The 17,149-nt window shown below is 37.0% G+C and overlaps 1 protein-coding gene across 2 annotated transcripts in view; it reads left to right on the top strand.

The window, feature by feature from the left end:
• Positions 1–17,149, top strand: part of LOC137287309 (protein kinase C-binding protein NELL1-like) — a 126,118-nt gene that overhangs the window by 49,956 nt on the left and 59,013 nt on the right. The window contains exon 1 of one of the 2 annotated variants that reach the window (XM_067819547.1): positions 15,286–15,614. The exons of the other annotated variant lie outside the window; for it this stretch is intronic. Coding sequence (XP_067675648.1) covers positions 15,551–15,614 — 64 coding nt within the window. The 5' untranslated portion in view covers positions 15,286–15,550. Of the gene's footprint in view, positions 1–15,285; positions 15,615–17,149 lie in introns of those variants that run through there. 2 annotated transcript variants of the gene reach the window in all.

Raw genomic sequence — 17,149 nt, 5'->3', positions numbered from 1 at the left:
CCGTGAAGAATAGACCTATTTTGTGATAAGAATGCACTTGGAACTGATACACTTCAGCTTAAAAACTGTAGCTCACCTTATTATAGGTATTTCTTGGAGTTTTTGTTTTCAGTTTTCTTATCAATCTCGGTCGGTTTAATGCTTATGATCTGTGATATCTTGATAGCTCTGGTGAATATGTAATGTTATCACATACCTTGAATATTCTGAAAGTATATAGAGCAATATTGTTTGGGACTGGGGATATAGTATAACTGGTGCAGGGAAATAATTCATAGTATGCAGCCAACCTGAATAACTTTGTCTGAAGTTAATGTTATTCTGATGGTTTGTGCCTTCTAAGTGTTGTCCTTTAATTTCAGGCAAGGTTTTATTTCAGATAAATGTCTTATAGTTATTTAGGGCACTCATATTAAATAATCAGTATTATAAAGTGAAAAACAAGGTCTAGAGGATTTAGGAAGCCATATTTTCCCTATTTTGCAGTATATGGTTTAATTTCCCCCAGTTGGATAAACTGGAGATATCCATGGTAACCAAATTAAGTTACTGGTGCAGTCGGTCTGCTTTTCATTTTATTTTAAAAAGAAACAAACAAAATAAACCCACACACACATGGGTAGATGTGATAGTATTAAACAATGATTGATATGAATTAGACAGTAGTAGTTCCAGATGCTGTTCTTATGTACCAGATAATTTGTCTCCTATCATTGTCCATACTTCTGCTTTTCATAATGACGGCTTTTTCACACTGCATCAGCTGCCTTGGTTCTAGCAGTGCTCATTTGCTGTATTTCTGAGTGAGTTTTAGCTATGTTCCAGCAATATCACGGCGAGGGACACCAGAAATGGGCTTCACACATAGTACCCATTTGTGAGAATCGAACACGGGCCTTCAGTGTGACGAACCAATGCTTTAACCCCTAGGCTACCCCACCGCCCCTGTATTTGTAGAAAATGTGCACAATTAATTAAGGTAATCTGGTAAAATTGGTGTTTTTTTTCAGTAGAAATTATATGACGGATAGACAACTGCATTGGATGTACAGTACACTCTAAACAATGTGTGTGTATTAAATGTATTCCATTAACATACACAGTATTTCAAACAAATACACAACAGGATATTCTTTAGGTGAGTGAGTGAGTGAATAGGGTTAATGTCCATTATTAGAAGTATTCCACTTATAGCAGGTCATGTTATCAGGGATGACTGGCAGAAGTGGAGTCTGGTGAAACACAAGTCATGGGTTTGGTGCTGCCAAGCCTCGAATCACAATCATTACTACCCCGAAACCCAACTCCCATGTCTGTAGGTGTTCTCTGTTGAGTACATCAAACATTGGCTTCAGTTTTCTGGGAGTCCAATCAAATTCTGCTGGTTGACTTCCCACTATAGATCAGGCTGAGAATGTCCAGTATTGTGATATCCACTGGGCAAGTGTGGGAATCAGGCAAAGTGCTGTAACAAACACAACAAAGCAAATAATTCCACTAGGGCAATGCCCTTGTGCTCTGTGCTTCTCTGGTCACTATGGCTACAGTGCATGACTTTGGCTTTAAACTTGATGAATACCTTTGGTGTTCACCAGATCTGACACCATCAAGTTTGACCTTCTTTCAAAACTTCTGCATGCATTATGTTAATGATAATATAATCTCTGCTGTGGAGGACTTCCTATTTCAGCATACCTTTTGAACCAGTTGGATCAGGCACACCAACACCGTTGGCAGAGGTGATAATGCCGATAATATAGCGCCAACCAACTGCATCAACATTGTCCATCATAGATAAACTCATAGATAAACTTTCCACACATTGAGTGAGTGGGTGAAAATTCCACATTGGCAATACCTCAGGCATATAGTGATGATCCCAAGTAGCGTTATGCTAATGTACGCTTAATAGGAACAAAATGCATAGATTCACTAGCCAGTGTAAGTCAAAGTCCACCTTTCAAATGCCTCTTTGGATCACTAGTGCAGTCTGAAACAACTGGAAGACAAAGTGTCAGCATGTCTTAGGCATAGTACAAACCCCTTCCTTCTAGATATTAAAACTTGACTTATAGATAGTGAAATATGAAATTTCGTTTCTGTCCTTGCTTGAGAAATAAATGTATTGTAACAATTGCAATGCCTTTTCTGATTCAACATTTTATGATTGTAGGCTGGACTGGTGTTTGAATCAGTGAGCAGAAATATCAACATACCCCCATGTATGATTTATTGATAAGTCTCTGTTACTTTCTCTGTTGTGTAATTTCCATTTTTGAGATATAAAATTACATAACATCCTCCTGTCAAAGAAAACCAGATACAAACAAGTTGCCGAATCAGACTATCAATTTAGGATTATATTTCTGAGAAGGTACACACAATACAAAAAGATGTATTGAGTGTAAGCTGCTTCTTGGCAATCAACACACTTAACCTGGTCTTAAAAATGACAAAAGAAATGCAACTGGCTGGTTACCAAGGAAACCAATGATTCTTTGCATTTCAGCCCATTAAGACTTATTAGAAATGATAGATAAGTATTCACACCCCTCTAATAGGAACCTAAGAACCTTTGGTGCAGACACGCATATCTACATGTGCAACTTGTATTAAATGCAGAAACATGTTCAGAGCACCTGCAGAATGCATGCAAAGGATTAACATTGGAATATATGGCAATCACTTTGTTCGTGCCCTACGGATAACAGGAAGTGAGTGTTGATCGGCTTGGTAGATATCCAAGTCTAAATGCATTCATATATACATCTAATTTAATAAGATCTTTGGTAGGGAGGAAATACCTCTACTTCCTGTTGGGGGAGGGAAGGAAGGAGTTTGGTTGAATACGGCTGTAATGACATTTTTAGGCATGAATTCTATGTTGGAGTAATGGTGTTACGTGCAAGTGCTGTCCACCTGACCCTGTAAGGTGTGGATTACATTTGCCATGCTGTCTAAGAACTGAGCCATTCAGTCTTGTGTCAGACAGCTGCACATTTGGTATGGTTTACTTCAGCAGAAAGACTCAGGCTTTAGTAAATAAATATTTCTTTAGTTTTGAAAATGAACATGTTGATATTCCAACTAAAGTCTTTGTTTGCTGATTAATGTGGATGTGAGAATATACAGGCTGTAGCTTGGTTAGGTATAAATAATCTTATATCCTGCATTAGGTAAATCGAAACTTGTCTGCTTAGTCCAATTATGTTGGATGGTTGTCATCATATCAATCACCAGTTTCTCTGGACTAGACTGAAGTATTTACAGAGAATATTGCTGAATGGGGTTAAACAAAATAATATACATATACCAGGTATATTCATACAGTTTCCCATCATTTTGGCCAGTACAATACTATTTTTTCTGTTCATATTTAGTGTCAGACATCAAAATATATTTGTGCACTTATTGGTGTACTTATTTTATTATTAGCAGGATCTGATTCTGATTTAAATGTACTTACTGTGATCATCTCAAAATGTGACCGTAAGGAAACTCAAATCAACTCAGAGAGCAAAATATTATAAAATCACTTTTTTCCAATGGCATTTAGGAATGTTGAAAGAGAAAATGAATGCATAAAAATGTTTGTTTAATGCTGTATTATTCCAGCAATCATTGTGTCTGCACCAGATAATCCAGTGATTTACAAAATGAGCTTTTGTCAGGGCCACTGGGCACCCTATGACATGCAGAATAAAAACTCCAACATGGTATAAGAGCAGTTCTTATCAGGATCTTCATGGGGGAACGAATAAAGAAACGTATTGACCTTCATTGACCAATTATTTGACTCCATTCAGCATAATTCTAAATCATCAGAGTTGAATGCCTTTGTCCTGTATATACAGACTGGAAGAATTAAACATTCATGCCCTAATGGGGCTTCCAGACATTGAGGCTCCTGAGATCATCACTTGGACAGTCAAATTTCTTGCGTAGATTCAAAAGTCACTTGGAACATAGCTGAATATGAATATTTGATTTCACTGTTCCAGCTGAAGTTGTATTGATTGTGTTATAAACAATGAAGCAGATGACATGGAAAGAAGGTGAAGTTAATTGGTGTTTAGTGCCGTGGGGATGGGTGGCGAGGACAGTGTCAAGTTTGTGGATGTAGACTGAATAGTGATTGTGCTGTGAGGTTTTCTTGTGTACTGCACAGATCACAAACTTGTTGGTGTGTTATGTCAGCTATCAAAGCAGTGTAATACCCATATAAGATTAGAATAGGGGTGGTGAGGTAGTCTTGTGGATAAAGCATTCACTTGTCAGGCTTTGAAGGCCTTGGTTTGATTTCCTACATAGGTACAGTGTGTGAAGCATTTCTGGTGTTTCCCACTGTGATATTTCTTTGAATATTGCTAAGAGTGGCGTAAAACTAAACTCACTCGCTGTATTGGAATAGATATCTGTCAGTTGTTATATTATAATTAGTGGACAGTCAGTAATATATTTAAACACATACTATTTCTTCAGGTATTCTTCTTTTCAAGAAGAAGTTTACCCCATTAGCACCTGGGTTAGAATGGGTGCTAAGACTTCACAACTGTAATTGAAAGGAAGCTGAGTTACCTCCCCTTGCAGCATTAAACCGCAATGTCTTATACTATTGTATTTGGTCTCCTTTCCCACTGATTGCCACTGTGTTTGACTTTAAGGCAAGATACTTTTATGGATAGGGACATTTTATTTTATTAGATCATTGGGAAGTGGTCTATACATAGAAAATGGATTAACAAAAACAATATAAGGATATGCAGGGTGCTACAACAACAACAATTTTAACAATAGAAGCACCTATAGGGGATGTTGTATGTAGTATACAATACTGCTAAGATAAAATGTCAAACAGTTCAGTTTGAAACTGGTGGTACTTTGCACCTACTAAACTCAAAGAACTGTGAAGATTCTGGTTAGAACTGATCTCAGCTACCAATGTTCATTGACTAATGGAATTGAGTGGTCAGACTCACTGACTTGGTTGACACATGTTATTGTATCCTACCTGCATAGATCATGCTGTTGATCTCTGGATTGTCTGGTCCAGACTAAAATATTTACAGACTGCTGAAATATGTTTGGAATATTGCTGGGTGTGGCATTAAACAACAAACAAACAAATGCTGAAATCAAAGCTAGAAGGGCGTATATTTTGACACTGCAGGAAATGGTAGTTAGGATGATATAGCCAACAACGAAAGAGACATAGATTTTGTATTGTTTTTGAAAATTGAAGCTGATAGAAAACATCCCAGTAAATTATCCGAAAGGAGTCACAGTCACAACTGCTCGATCTTCAGCTCATGCTGGTTGTGACAAGTGTCTGAATAGACAGGGTGGTCAGTGAGTTTGTTGATTGTATGTTAAATCCCAACAGCAGTTGGTTTGTCTGTTCCAGATTAAATTATTTACAGTATGCTCAGTATCAAAATGCTCTTGGAACAGTGCCGACAGTGGCATCAAATAACAAACCTAGAGAAAAACAATGTTGGTTGTTTTTGTTCTTTCATGGCCCTTGGCAAATGGTCATCAATCAAACATGGGCAAGTGACATCAAATAATACTCACACAGTTTTAGTGGACTTTTATGATACGACAGCTTTACTGATACATGGGCTCTGTTGATAGGATAAATCAAGATTTTGTCTACAGGCGTAAACAGACCTACCTGCAAGTAGATTGATATACTGATATGCAATGATATATGCTTCTAAAATAGACAAGAAGTTGTATTCAGTGAATTGAAAGTTTAAGGGCACACTGTAAGGCATTTACGATCATTTGTTGGCGTTTCACGTAAGTGTTATAAAGTTAAACCGGGAATAACCTTAAATGCCAAGTTAATTCAAAGCCCGAAGTTTCATGTATGGTTCGGAAGAGAGGGATCCATGAATGCACTGTCCAGCATCTGTTGCAATTTTAAGACTGTTGAAACATTGGTATTTTGCTGGGCCAAAGGATATTTGGACCTTTCGGACCATGCCAGTGTGCTATTCAGACAGTTGGAAACCTTTGGGACCTAGTGATTCTGTTTGGTCCAAGGGACACTTTTGGACCTGGGAATTCTTTTTGGACTGGGGGACTGGGGTGTTGGGACCAAAGGACTCCTTTGGGACCTTGGGATTCTGTTTGGACCATGGGATTCCTTTGAAACTTTCAACTTTGTTTGAGTCATGGGACTCCTTTGGGACCTTGGGACCTTGTTGTTAGGCCCATAGATCACTGTTTGGACTTCATGCCCTCAGTCCATTTCCAAACAAGAATAGAATGTTGTAATTATTGACTTTTGTCACACTGAGAAATTGTTTTAATGAAATAATCATTAAAATTAACTGGTACAGTGACAAGCATGATCAAATTTGAAATTTACAAACTGTCCCGGTATTGACTGACTTCCATCAATCTTGCTATTAGAGCACATTAAGCCAAGCCTGTTCCCCTAAGGCATAGTTTTAATAATAATGTTTAAACTACATTCATAAGGAAAACTGAAATCAGACTATGTGTGACAAGCAAACACCTCGACCACCGGACTATTATGAGATCTGTATATGTGTGTCTGGATGTAAATTTAGACATAATACACAAACCATTATTGCTAAACAAAATCAGCTCACTACAGGGTTTCTGATATGACTGTCGACGCTTTATTACAGTTTGTGTAAAATTTCACTCGGTAATAGCCATGTGTATATAAACACATGAGACACAGGGCATAATTGTGGTAATCAGCGATAACTTGCATGTATATTTGTTATATGGGACATTAGAAAGCTATCTTACCCCGACATGACTTTGGAGAAAAAGATACAAATGACTTGGGTTCAATCCAAAGCAAATTTGGAACAGTATTTTTGGCACGTGATGTATCTTTTGAAGACAGTTTTCCTGCTCTGCACTATATAGTTCCATGTTGAATTTATCGCAGTTGAATAGATACCAAGTCTCTGGTTCCTCCAAGATTCTGATTGGCTGGTCTTCATCAGTGTTTTTATATGTATAAGATTTCATAATATTGAAAAAGATGAAAGACAATTAAAAGGTACATTTGTTGATTTTTTTTATGTTTTGTCAGCATGTATTTCATGTATTGAGCAGAATGAGAAGTGACTGTTTTGAGAGGTGTATCATTTAAGCCTAATGGGATAATGTTTGTTAAGTGAAAAAATGAGCCCAGCCTAATGTTTATCTTATGTTTTGTGAGGCTGTTATATGAGAGCAACAGCAGGAGATAAAAGAAGTTGCCTCCCCATCAACAGAATTCCTTTTATTAGTCGAAAATATTTATTTTTTTGCATGTTTTATGATACATGTGTTTTTTGAAAAACTGAGTTACAGGGATGCATTAAAAAAATCTTTGGCATGATTCTTAGAAGACACAGAGCGAATTGTCTGTGAGAACATATCTGTAGTTAAGAACATATATGCATTGTTCAGAATAAGGTTTAAGTTAAAGGATTGAAAATAGGATAAGAGATTGGATATGCATAGACTTTTGGTTTGGGTTTTGTTCGAGGTTGAGGTTGAAGAAGAAATGGGATAAGGTAGATGTTTCAGAATGTGCTTTGGGGAAAATGTATGTAAAGGTAAAGGTTTAGTGTTGAGGTTGAAGTTGAGTTTTGTGTTTGTAGTTTCCGAGATTAAGGGTGAAGGAATGTGATCATCTCGGGTTAAGGGTTGATATTAATGGTGCAAGATGAAAGTTGCAGTTTTTCATGTGTTATTTCTAAGTTCAGTTTAATGTTTAAAAGTAGGACATTAATTGTGTTCCACAGTGCAGGATATCAAGTGTTGGACAAAATGCCACTCCCAGCATACGATTAATGACATAAAAATCCATGCTTACATTTGAGAAAACATGGACCAAGGACATGTGATGCTTTTGATGGGATGATGGTAGGAAGCAAAATATTACAAAGGCTGCGTGAAATCTGTGTGGGCACTACATACTGTGAACTGAAAATGAGTATTTACCATTGTGTCATTCTATAACTGATATTGTTACAGAGGATGGATTGGATTCAAAGAAGGACATCCTTAACATTTTTCGTTGTAGGAATACTTTGTCGATTAATTGTTAGTGTTCTCCTAGATTTGAAGAAAGTTCTGTAACAACATTTATAATGTAATCATTGTATTACTACATAAAAATCTTAACATTGAAACTTCTAACACATTTATTTACACAAATGAAAGTGAAAACTGTATTTCTATGTGTTTCTGAACATATAATACTAAAGTAGTCACTTGCTTGTTTAGGTAGTCTGTCTGACAGTCGATGAACCATGTTATTTTCCCTACTGCTTAGTAGGCACTGTCTGGGGAACTTCAGTGGGTCTAAAGCTTTCAGCATGTGTCGTGTAGAAGTGTCATAGAGAAGTTATAGGTTAAAGATGTGCAATGTTAAAGTTGTTAGTGAAGGTTAAAGGTTATAGCTGTGCTTATGCTTGTTGGCTGTGGTTTGGGGATTAAGGCTGTGGTTATGCTGAGTTTGTTGGCTGTGGTTAAAGATTAAGGCTGTGGTTATACTGAGTTTGTTAGCTGTGGTTAAAGATTAAGGTGTGGTTATACTGAGTTTGTTAGCTGTGGTTAAAGATTATGGCTGTGGTTATACTGAGTTTGTTAGCTGTGGTTAAAGATTATTGCTGTGGTTATACTGAGTTTGTTAGCTGTGGTTAAAGATTATGGCTGTGGTTATACTGAGTTTGTTAGCTGTGGTTAAAGATTAAGGTGTGGTTATACTGAGTTTGTTAGCTGTGGTTAAAGATTATTGCTGTGGTTATACTGAGTTTGTTAGCTGTGGTTAAAGATTATTGCTGTGGTTATACTGAGTTTGTTAGCTGTGGTTAAAGATTATGGCTGTGGTTATACTGAGTTTGTTAGCTGTGGTTAAAGATTATTGCTGTGGTTATACTGAGTTTGTTAACTGTGGTTAAAGATTATGGCTGTGGTTATACTGAGTTTGTTAGCTGTGGTTAAAGATTATGGCTGGGGCCATGTTATGGTAGTTTGCTGAGGTTAGGATTAAGATTGTGCAAAGTTCATTGGTTGAAATTAAAGCTTGAGGCTGTTTTATCCTGTGAGTGTGGAGTGAGGATTGAAGGATAAAGCTGTGGTTATTCCAGGTTTGTTGGCGTAGGTTAAAGGTTAAGATGGTAGTTATGCCAATTTTGTTGGCTGAGGTTAAAGTTTATGGCTGTAGCAATCCCAAGTCTGTTGGCTGAGGTTTAAGGTTGAGGTTGTGGTTCAACCAAGTTTGTTAGATGAGATCAAAAGGTAAGGAAGGCTGTGGTTATTCCAAGTTTGTTGGCTGTGTTTACAGGTTAAGGCTGTAGTTACGCGAGGTGTTTGTCTGTCATTACAGGTTAGCCTGTATTCATCCCAAGTTTGTTAAGGTTAAGGTTAAGGTTAAGGCTGAGATTATGTGACAGTTAAGGTTTAAGTTATGCCGAGGTCAAGTGCTGAACCTCAGGGTTAATATTATAGTTGTTGATGTAGGTTAAGGGATAATGCAGTGATTATATTGATGTTGTTAGTTGAGGTTAGGGTACAGGGCTGTGGTAAAACTGATGTGGTTATACCAACAGTAGCAAGTAAAGATTGGCTTAGACAGACGTAAATGGCAGAGATTAACACTGAAGTATTTTTCAACAGAAATATGTGGATCACAGCTTCAGAGGAAAATGTCACTGGCCATTTATCTTGAATTTAACTTTCAAAACAAATTTGTCCAAGTGAGTCAAATCTAAAAAATGCAGTGTAGTTGGATGAAACTGGAACAAGTCCAGATTTCAAAAGAAGCTGTCATCCTCAACTACGCATCTCCGCCATGCCCATTTGTAGTTCAGTCATGGCAAGAGCTTAGCAAATGTCCAGAATTATTTTCAGATTTCGTAATAGCCAGAACTGTTGTTTTATATTAAGCCACTAGTCATCTCATGTCGGCGAGCGTACATCGTAGCCAGCGTGGTCCTTAGTTTGTCTGTTGACTCAACAGTGGTGATGCAACATACAGCACTGCAGCAGCAGACAGTTCCTTAGTTATTTGGCCATTAACCTGCTGTGTTCCTGGTATCTCTTCATAGTGTTGTCTCTAACGTGCACATGTACTGCGTCTTCTTCATCACCACTGCGCAGCAACATCAAGGTGGCTGTGGCAGACTTCATTATGGGACATCCGTTAACAGTTTTTCTTCTGGGGTTCACCACAAATAACTTATCATTATTTTTAAATTTCTTCTTGAAATTTCTCAAATTCTAATTGTTTTATGTTTTGCCTGAAACTTTAAGAACTTTATTGCCAAATTTTCAAATTCTAGTGAATTCTTTGTTCATGTCACAGACTGACATTTTTCACACTTGTCAGAGTGGCATATAAGTAGTCTAGACCCCATTTAACTGACTGATAGCTTGAGGAAGGCTTCACAATATCAAGTGTGATGATACTTGATGCTAAACAGTGAGTGAGTGAGTGAGTGAGCAAGAGAATGAGTGAGTAAGTATAGGTTTATCATGAAAAACACCCAGTACGTTTGTACTGTACATTCATTTAGTCTTAATATTCAACACTGCTGCATCTTGAGCTGATAATTAAATCAATTGTAGTGAAATATTCTTTTCTATTAAGCTAAGATTAACATACACAGACAATAGACAAAGAAATTATCTCCTTTACTATGTGTCCATCCAAGCAAAATGTATAAGACATAAAAATAAAACCTTCCACACAGTTTTTAATGTATTTGATTTGTGAGTCGCATCTTGATATTTATTTCATAAGTTCACCACAGGTGCCATATTTTCTCCCTTCACTGTCAGATGGGTAACAAGTGCACATGCTCCTTTGAGACTACCATAACCAATGGTTACTCATGAGGTATATTGTTTAATGAGAATGATTCACAACAATTCCTTATTCTGTGCATACAAATTTGCATTTCTTTACCACGCACACCATCCTTCTGACTTTAATATATCCAATATGGGTAAATCTTCAGAAAGCTGCAGTGAAAATCTATATGAAAGTTTTTTTTTATTCAAGGCTATGGTGAATATATTCCATGTGACAGTTATTTAATACCTTTTCACTTTTAAGGGACGGTAGTGTAGCCTAGTGGTTAAGGCGTTCGCTCTTCTACCCAAATACCTGGGTTCTATTCCCTACATGAGTATGAAGTGTGAAGCCCATTTTTGGTGTCCCCTGCCGTCATACTGCTGGTATGTTGCTAAAAGAGGCATAAAACCAAATTCACTCGGTCTTACCATTTGAAACAGCTCTCTGAGGAGGGTTTGTTAATGCGGGTGGGATTCCTAGGTAATAATCTGGACTCCTCCCAGTCATTTGAGAGTTTGAGAGCGCTCAAAGGTTTTCTCATCACTGATCGCCTCTGTGTGTGAAGCTGATTTCTTTTTTTAGCTGCCATAATGTAGCTGGCATTTTGTTAAAAATCTTTTTTGCTCCTTCCATTATGTCAAACACTGAGACCACCAACTGGAGTTGAGGACATAGTCATCCCGACGGCTAATGAAAAAGTTAATTATTGTGTTTATATAGACATGTGATATGCATTGCCTCGTCACATTTTAACCTGAGATATAATTTCCAGACATTCTTGAATCACCATGACTAAACACACTGAATTTTCCATCATTCTACAATAGACCATGCTTGAAGACTATCATGTATGTTTATCATTTAGATCCACCCATGCTTTCCCGTAAAGCACCGCGGTTGTCGTCAGCTGTATATTACAGTAATTAGCATATTGGCACATTGCCTAATGAAGCTTAATTAACATATGTGTTATTAGCCACACCTTGTTAACGAGCTACAAGCTTCTGAGGCCATTACCACACCTGGATAACGGTCGGGAAAAGGAGATGATTGGATGGGAATTTTTTGAATGATGGAGAAAATAATAATGAGGAGAATTTGGTATATAATGTTTTTTTGCAGTTTCACTTTTTACGTGTTACTTTCAAGGTAACTTTTAAATGCATCAGCGTACATTATCTAATGGTTGTGATTGGCATAAAGCATGAAAGGTTGAAATATGTATAGTGTGTATTTCATCAAGGAAAGAAACACTTAGAACAATTAACTTCATGTGTAAGTACTTTGGGAAATAAAAAAAATACATGAGGTGTGTATCTGATAGTGAGCTGGGAGTGAAAGTATGTATATTGTTCTATTCTATTATAGAACACATCAAGCTATACAAAAATAGTTTCTGTGTACAGTGGAAGCTGTCAAAACCAGCATCTGTCCATTTCGGTAAGTTCTCAACACTGACATAAAATCTCAGTCCCATATGTGGCTTTTACATTTATCACCAGCTCTCCATTCCGGCACATTTTCTAAAATGGATTATTTCGTCATTCCCGATGAGTGACGGTTCAGACAGCCTCCACTATATTATTTTTGTAGGGCATGAGTGTCTGACCAGCCTTACGCAGAACATTATGGTGAGCACAGACTGCAGAGTAATGTCCCTTTCGATGGATCAGAATGTGGTGATGAAATCTCATTAGTGGTGATTATGGTGATGGGCCAGAAGCACCATATCCATGTTGTTTGTTTTACAGGGTATATGATAGGTCATGGTGGAAGCACAAACAGAATGTTTTCATGGAGGCAACAGAACTGTGAGATGTTGGGCCTGCAGAAGACAACCTGTGGTTTTTAATCCAGGGTGGAATGTGGTGAATTTGTCTTTGAGTAGGTCATTATGTAGCATACTTTGTCAAGGTTATTCATTGTTGGTTGGTTAAGCAGACACATACCTCCAGAAGGATTCTAAGGGATAACTTGATAGATGGATTTTCACAGTGGTCCAAAGATTGTGTGAGATTTGGTCATAATCTTTCGCAGGTATTTTTTATCATACAGTATCAGATGTTTTTTTATTTTTTCTTGCATTTGTGCAACTTTTTTAACATGTCCATCAAGGCCATTGTACATTGTGTGTGAAGGAGGGTCATTGATTCTCTGTCTGATGTGACAGCCAATTGTGGCAATGTCCATCTGCAGTGAATCCTTGATGTCTGCTTTCAAGTCAAGCCATGGATGGTGTATCGATCATCTTACTGACATTTAATTATGAATGGAAGATTTTTAGGTTCAGATTCTGTGTTTTTTCAGTTGAATTATCAATAACATGTCCCACAGTGTACAATAGTTACAACTGACTTTAATCAGCAGATCTTAAGATAATCACTTGTATTTTTTGATCAGTGGCAACATGTTTCCCGTAATGATGAGGCCCACCTTTATCAGTCATTACTGTGTCCATTGAGCTGGCACCTTGGAACCTGATACACCTCTACTAACATGCTGTCCTTTGTTTGATCAGAATGCTTTGGAATCTTGTCTTAGTTGCAAACAAGCTGCTTGGGAGGTTCTCCTACCGTCACATGACCTGAGCATTGCCCCCTGGTGATACGTATTGTCAATCAGTCAATGTCAAGGTGTGTCTACCTTCATGGAGTTCATTCATATTCATCTCCTGAATGGGTGTCATGCTCTGCTGACTCAAGCATGATCAAGCCAGTCACTTTGTTATTCTTGTTCTTGGCCATTTACAAGTACCAGTTTTTACCATTAGGTGTGTTTATGAATAATGGAAATACATTCTTGTGGTTTTTAACTTATGCCAGGAATCCATTTGTTCTCTCTGAAAGGAAATAGTTGACATTACAGTTTTGACTTACTTGTTCCTTGTTTGAAGGTTAAACGAATTCAGTGTACATGACTTGTACAATATAAATGGAGCTATGATTTGGGGGTATGAATAGCACTTTTGTATTGAATCTGATAATGTCTTTGGCACTTTTTTAAACAGGTCAGGAATTACATATGTTTTCAGGAATTTCCTGACTCATAGGATTTGACGTCAGTGGATAGTTTTGTCCAGGACTAAAGTTCTGGAGAGAACATTTCTCAAGAGAAAGTGATTGCAAAGTGATTGTTATTAATACTGCTCTGTGATATGTACATCAGTGTCTCTTGTGTCACTACACAACCAGTATGGATGCAGAACATCTCTTTCCAAATTATTGTTCATTTTGTAGAGTCAGTACCACCAGGATATATTCCAACTTGTGCCCTTGGGGATGGTTTGATTAATTGTATGGTGCAAGTAGCAGATAAAAGTACAATATTTATTAAAATGTTTCTCTTAAGAGGGAAAGTCCATGCAAGTTTTTCAGTTTAAATCATCAAATTTTTTCATCACAAATTGTTTTTTATGTAACAAGTGACAAAGGAAATATTTGCTGCACATTTTCTTTTTTCATACCTCATATCTATCTATTAATGCTTGTTAGGGTATTTGTAATTGTCTTCACATATGGAGATCAAATGTAAAAAAAGAGGGCGTTTTTGTTGTAGTGTGTTTATTTTGCCAGGAGATATTACATTGTTTAAATATGAATCCTGTTAGAGGACAAACATCCTCTGAGGATTTCATTTTTATTTTTACAGGTTCCTTCAGAGGATACGTAGTATCAAATTCTCTTTTCATGTTGATCATTTTCATTATTGATAAATTAGAAGAGTTCAAAGGCATAAAATGTTTTTTGGAGAGGAAGCAAAAAAAAATATAAGCTGCATCTCTAGATAGACATATGTTTCTTATTAGGGATGTTAGCAATGGTGTAGGGCTTGGTGAGGCTCATTCACATCTCGACACATGGACAGAGGAATGAGGAAATGGTGAATGCAGTCCATTCACAGAATATGAATTCCCAGCCTGCCTTCAATATGGGTTCTGCATCCAATTGCAGACTCAAGAGAAGTGTCGTCCCAATGATGTTTTTCCCCACAGGAATTTGTAGAACTTGATGTTTCGTCAGGGTTATATTAAGTAGCGATGGGGAATGCTTGCCAGTAATCCACACCAGCCTTGACCCATTCATATTGTAAAATAAACAGCCTACGAAAAAAACAAATGACAGCCCCATATGGGAACCTACAGATCTGGAACGCAATTTATGCCAATTTACGTAAGGTGTAAAAATAACTGGGGGGAACCCAGGAAGAGATTTATGATTTTTGGAGCTGCTGTCCATCACATGGGGGTTGACAGAGTTCGCTTGCCCCATTCATACCCCTCAACCTTTCTCAACAAGTGACAGTTTCCAAAGTGTCACAAATCCTCATGTTGCGGCAACTTGCATCACATCTATTTTGGGAGAGAATGATGAGAAAGAGGCTGGAGGTGGAGGGGAATTCCCAGCCGAGAGGCATCGTTTGCATTATGCCAAGGTTCATCCTTTGCTAGACAGTGCATGGAGCTTTGCTAGACAGTGTGGGGAGCTATATTGAGAGTGTCTCATCAACGAAGCTTGCAACAGAGAGCAAGCGAACACAGCCAGTTGAGAGAAAGCCTTAGGTTGTACAGTGAATCATACGACAGACTGATCGGGACCGCCGAGGAGCATGGACGGAGGAGCACTGCTGACTACGTACAAGGATTATGGATATGTGAAGGAAGTTAACGTGTATTTGGAGAGTACCGTCAAAGTTCTTGCACAGAGTTGACTGATGAGGACACAGCTGATTGAACTCCTACGGACACTGTTGTTTTGCATCACAGCACTTTGTATAGGTTAGAAGAATTTTAACATTTTACTTGATTAAATTATTCATTTGTGATATTTGATGAAATAATTTTACTATGTTTTCAGTTTTGATATTACAGATTAGATTAGCTTTACTGTTGATATACTGCTGTTGATAGTGCCTTAGGATATGTTTATGTGTGATGGATGGATGCTTTCTGATTGAAAGGTTGATTTATGTTTATATCTCTTGATGAAAAGGAATATCTTTTTTCCATTTTTAATGTCTTTTTTTCTAATTTAACATTTCTACACTATGCTGTTTGACTTATTAGTGTCTTTCCTCAAACAGTAACATATTTATTTCTATATTTAAAAAAACTGAGGTTGAAGTTTTTGAAAAGGTGCAGATTATAATTTGCAGTTCTGTTTTACACTAGGAACATTGAATTGGAACATTGAGGGAGCATATGGCTTATACTATGCATAATTTTGTCCAACAAATGTATTTATTAACCAGGAAATTTCAGAAATATCACCAGCATTGATTTCTTGGCTGTTTCAAGTCATGATTACGTTCAGTGTGGTTTGAACTGATTTCATCATGAACCCTCTTAGTTCACAGTGATTTTTGTTAGATTTAGTTATATGAATATTAACCTTGAGAGTTAATTGTTTTGATTTTTAATTCTTGAAAATATTGATCTTCTCTTTGAACTACCGTGATGCTGTCTCTTGGTTCACAATAGTACCGAGGGAATTATTAGACATGATGATGGGATGGCCTTGAAAAAGAACTTTTGTCAGATTCATTCATTCATGTTTTTCTGAAGAGACTAGGGTTGTTGATATAACAGAACTTCATTATTATTTATAGGCAATTTGTTAATTACATTCTACATGTTGTATAGGACTTGCATTGGGAAATAATTTATGGAAAATGAGAAACGTTTTACTTATGGAATGCTCATAGGTCTTATTATATGATTCCTTGTATTTCTATAACCTTGACATTCCAAACCCTCAATAATAAATAATTATTTCCCATTTTGAATGATTATGTTTTGTTTTAGATGCATCATAGTGATGTAAAAATAGTGATGTTTAACAATAATGACAATTGTGCTGAGGTTTTTTAGTCAGGGTTTATGATTAGCATGTGAAACAAGTTATATCATCAGTAAATTAGCTCAGAAAATTAAAACAAGACATGTTTGTAGGCAGAAAAGTATGTTTTAGAGTTTCAGATGATGATGAATTGATCACACTGAAGTTTCAGTGAAAGAGTAAAAGTGTTAAGTAATCACTTGTGATCAGTCATTGATTGATTAATGGATTGAGATAAACTGACAGGTGTCCCTATAGATTTGAATGACATCAACACTGTCTCGTTTCTGTTAGAAATATAGAGTAACCTCATGAATCTGTAGACTACCATTTCATGTACAATCGTCTGTATTACCAATATCAACGTACTAATTCCCTGTGCAAAATCAGGTTTTACATGGAGACGTTGCAACATGGTTTTACAAAGAGATGTTGCAATCAGGTTTTACATGGAGATATTGCAGCAGTCAGGTTT

This window comes from Haliotis asinina, chromosome 6 (assembly GCF_037392515.1).
Source record: "Haliotis asinina isolate JCU_RB_2024 chromosome 6, JCU_Hal_asi_v2, whole genome shotgun sequence".
Classification (NCBI taxonomy): domain Eukaryota; kingdom Metazoa; phylum Mollusca; class Gastropoda; order Lepetellida; family Haliotidae; genus Haliotis; species Haliotis asinina.
This window is presented reverse-complemented; position numbering and strand designations above follow the sequence as displayed.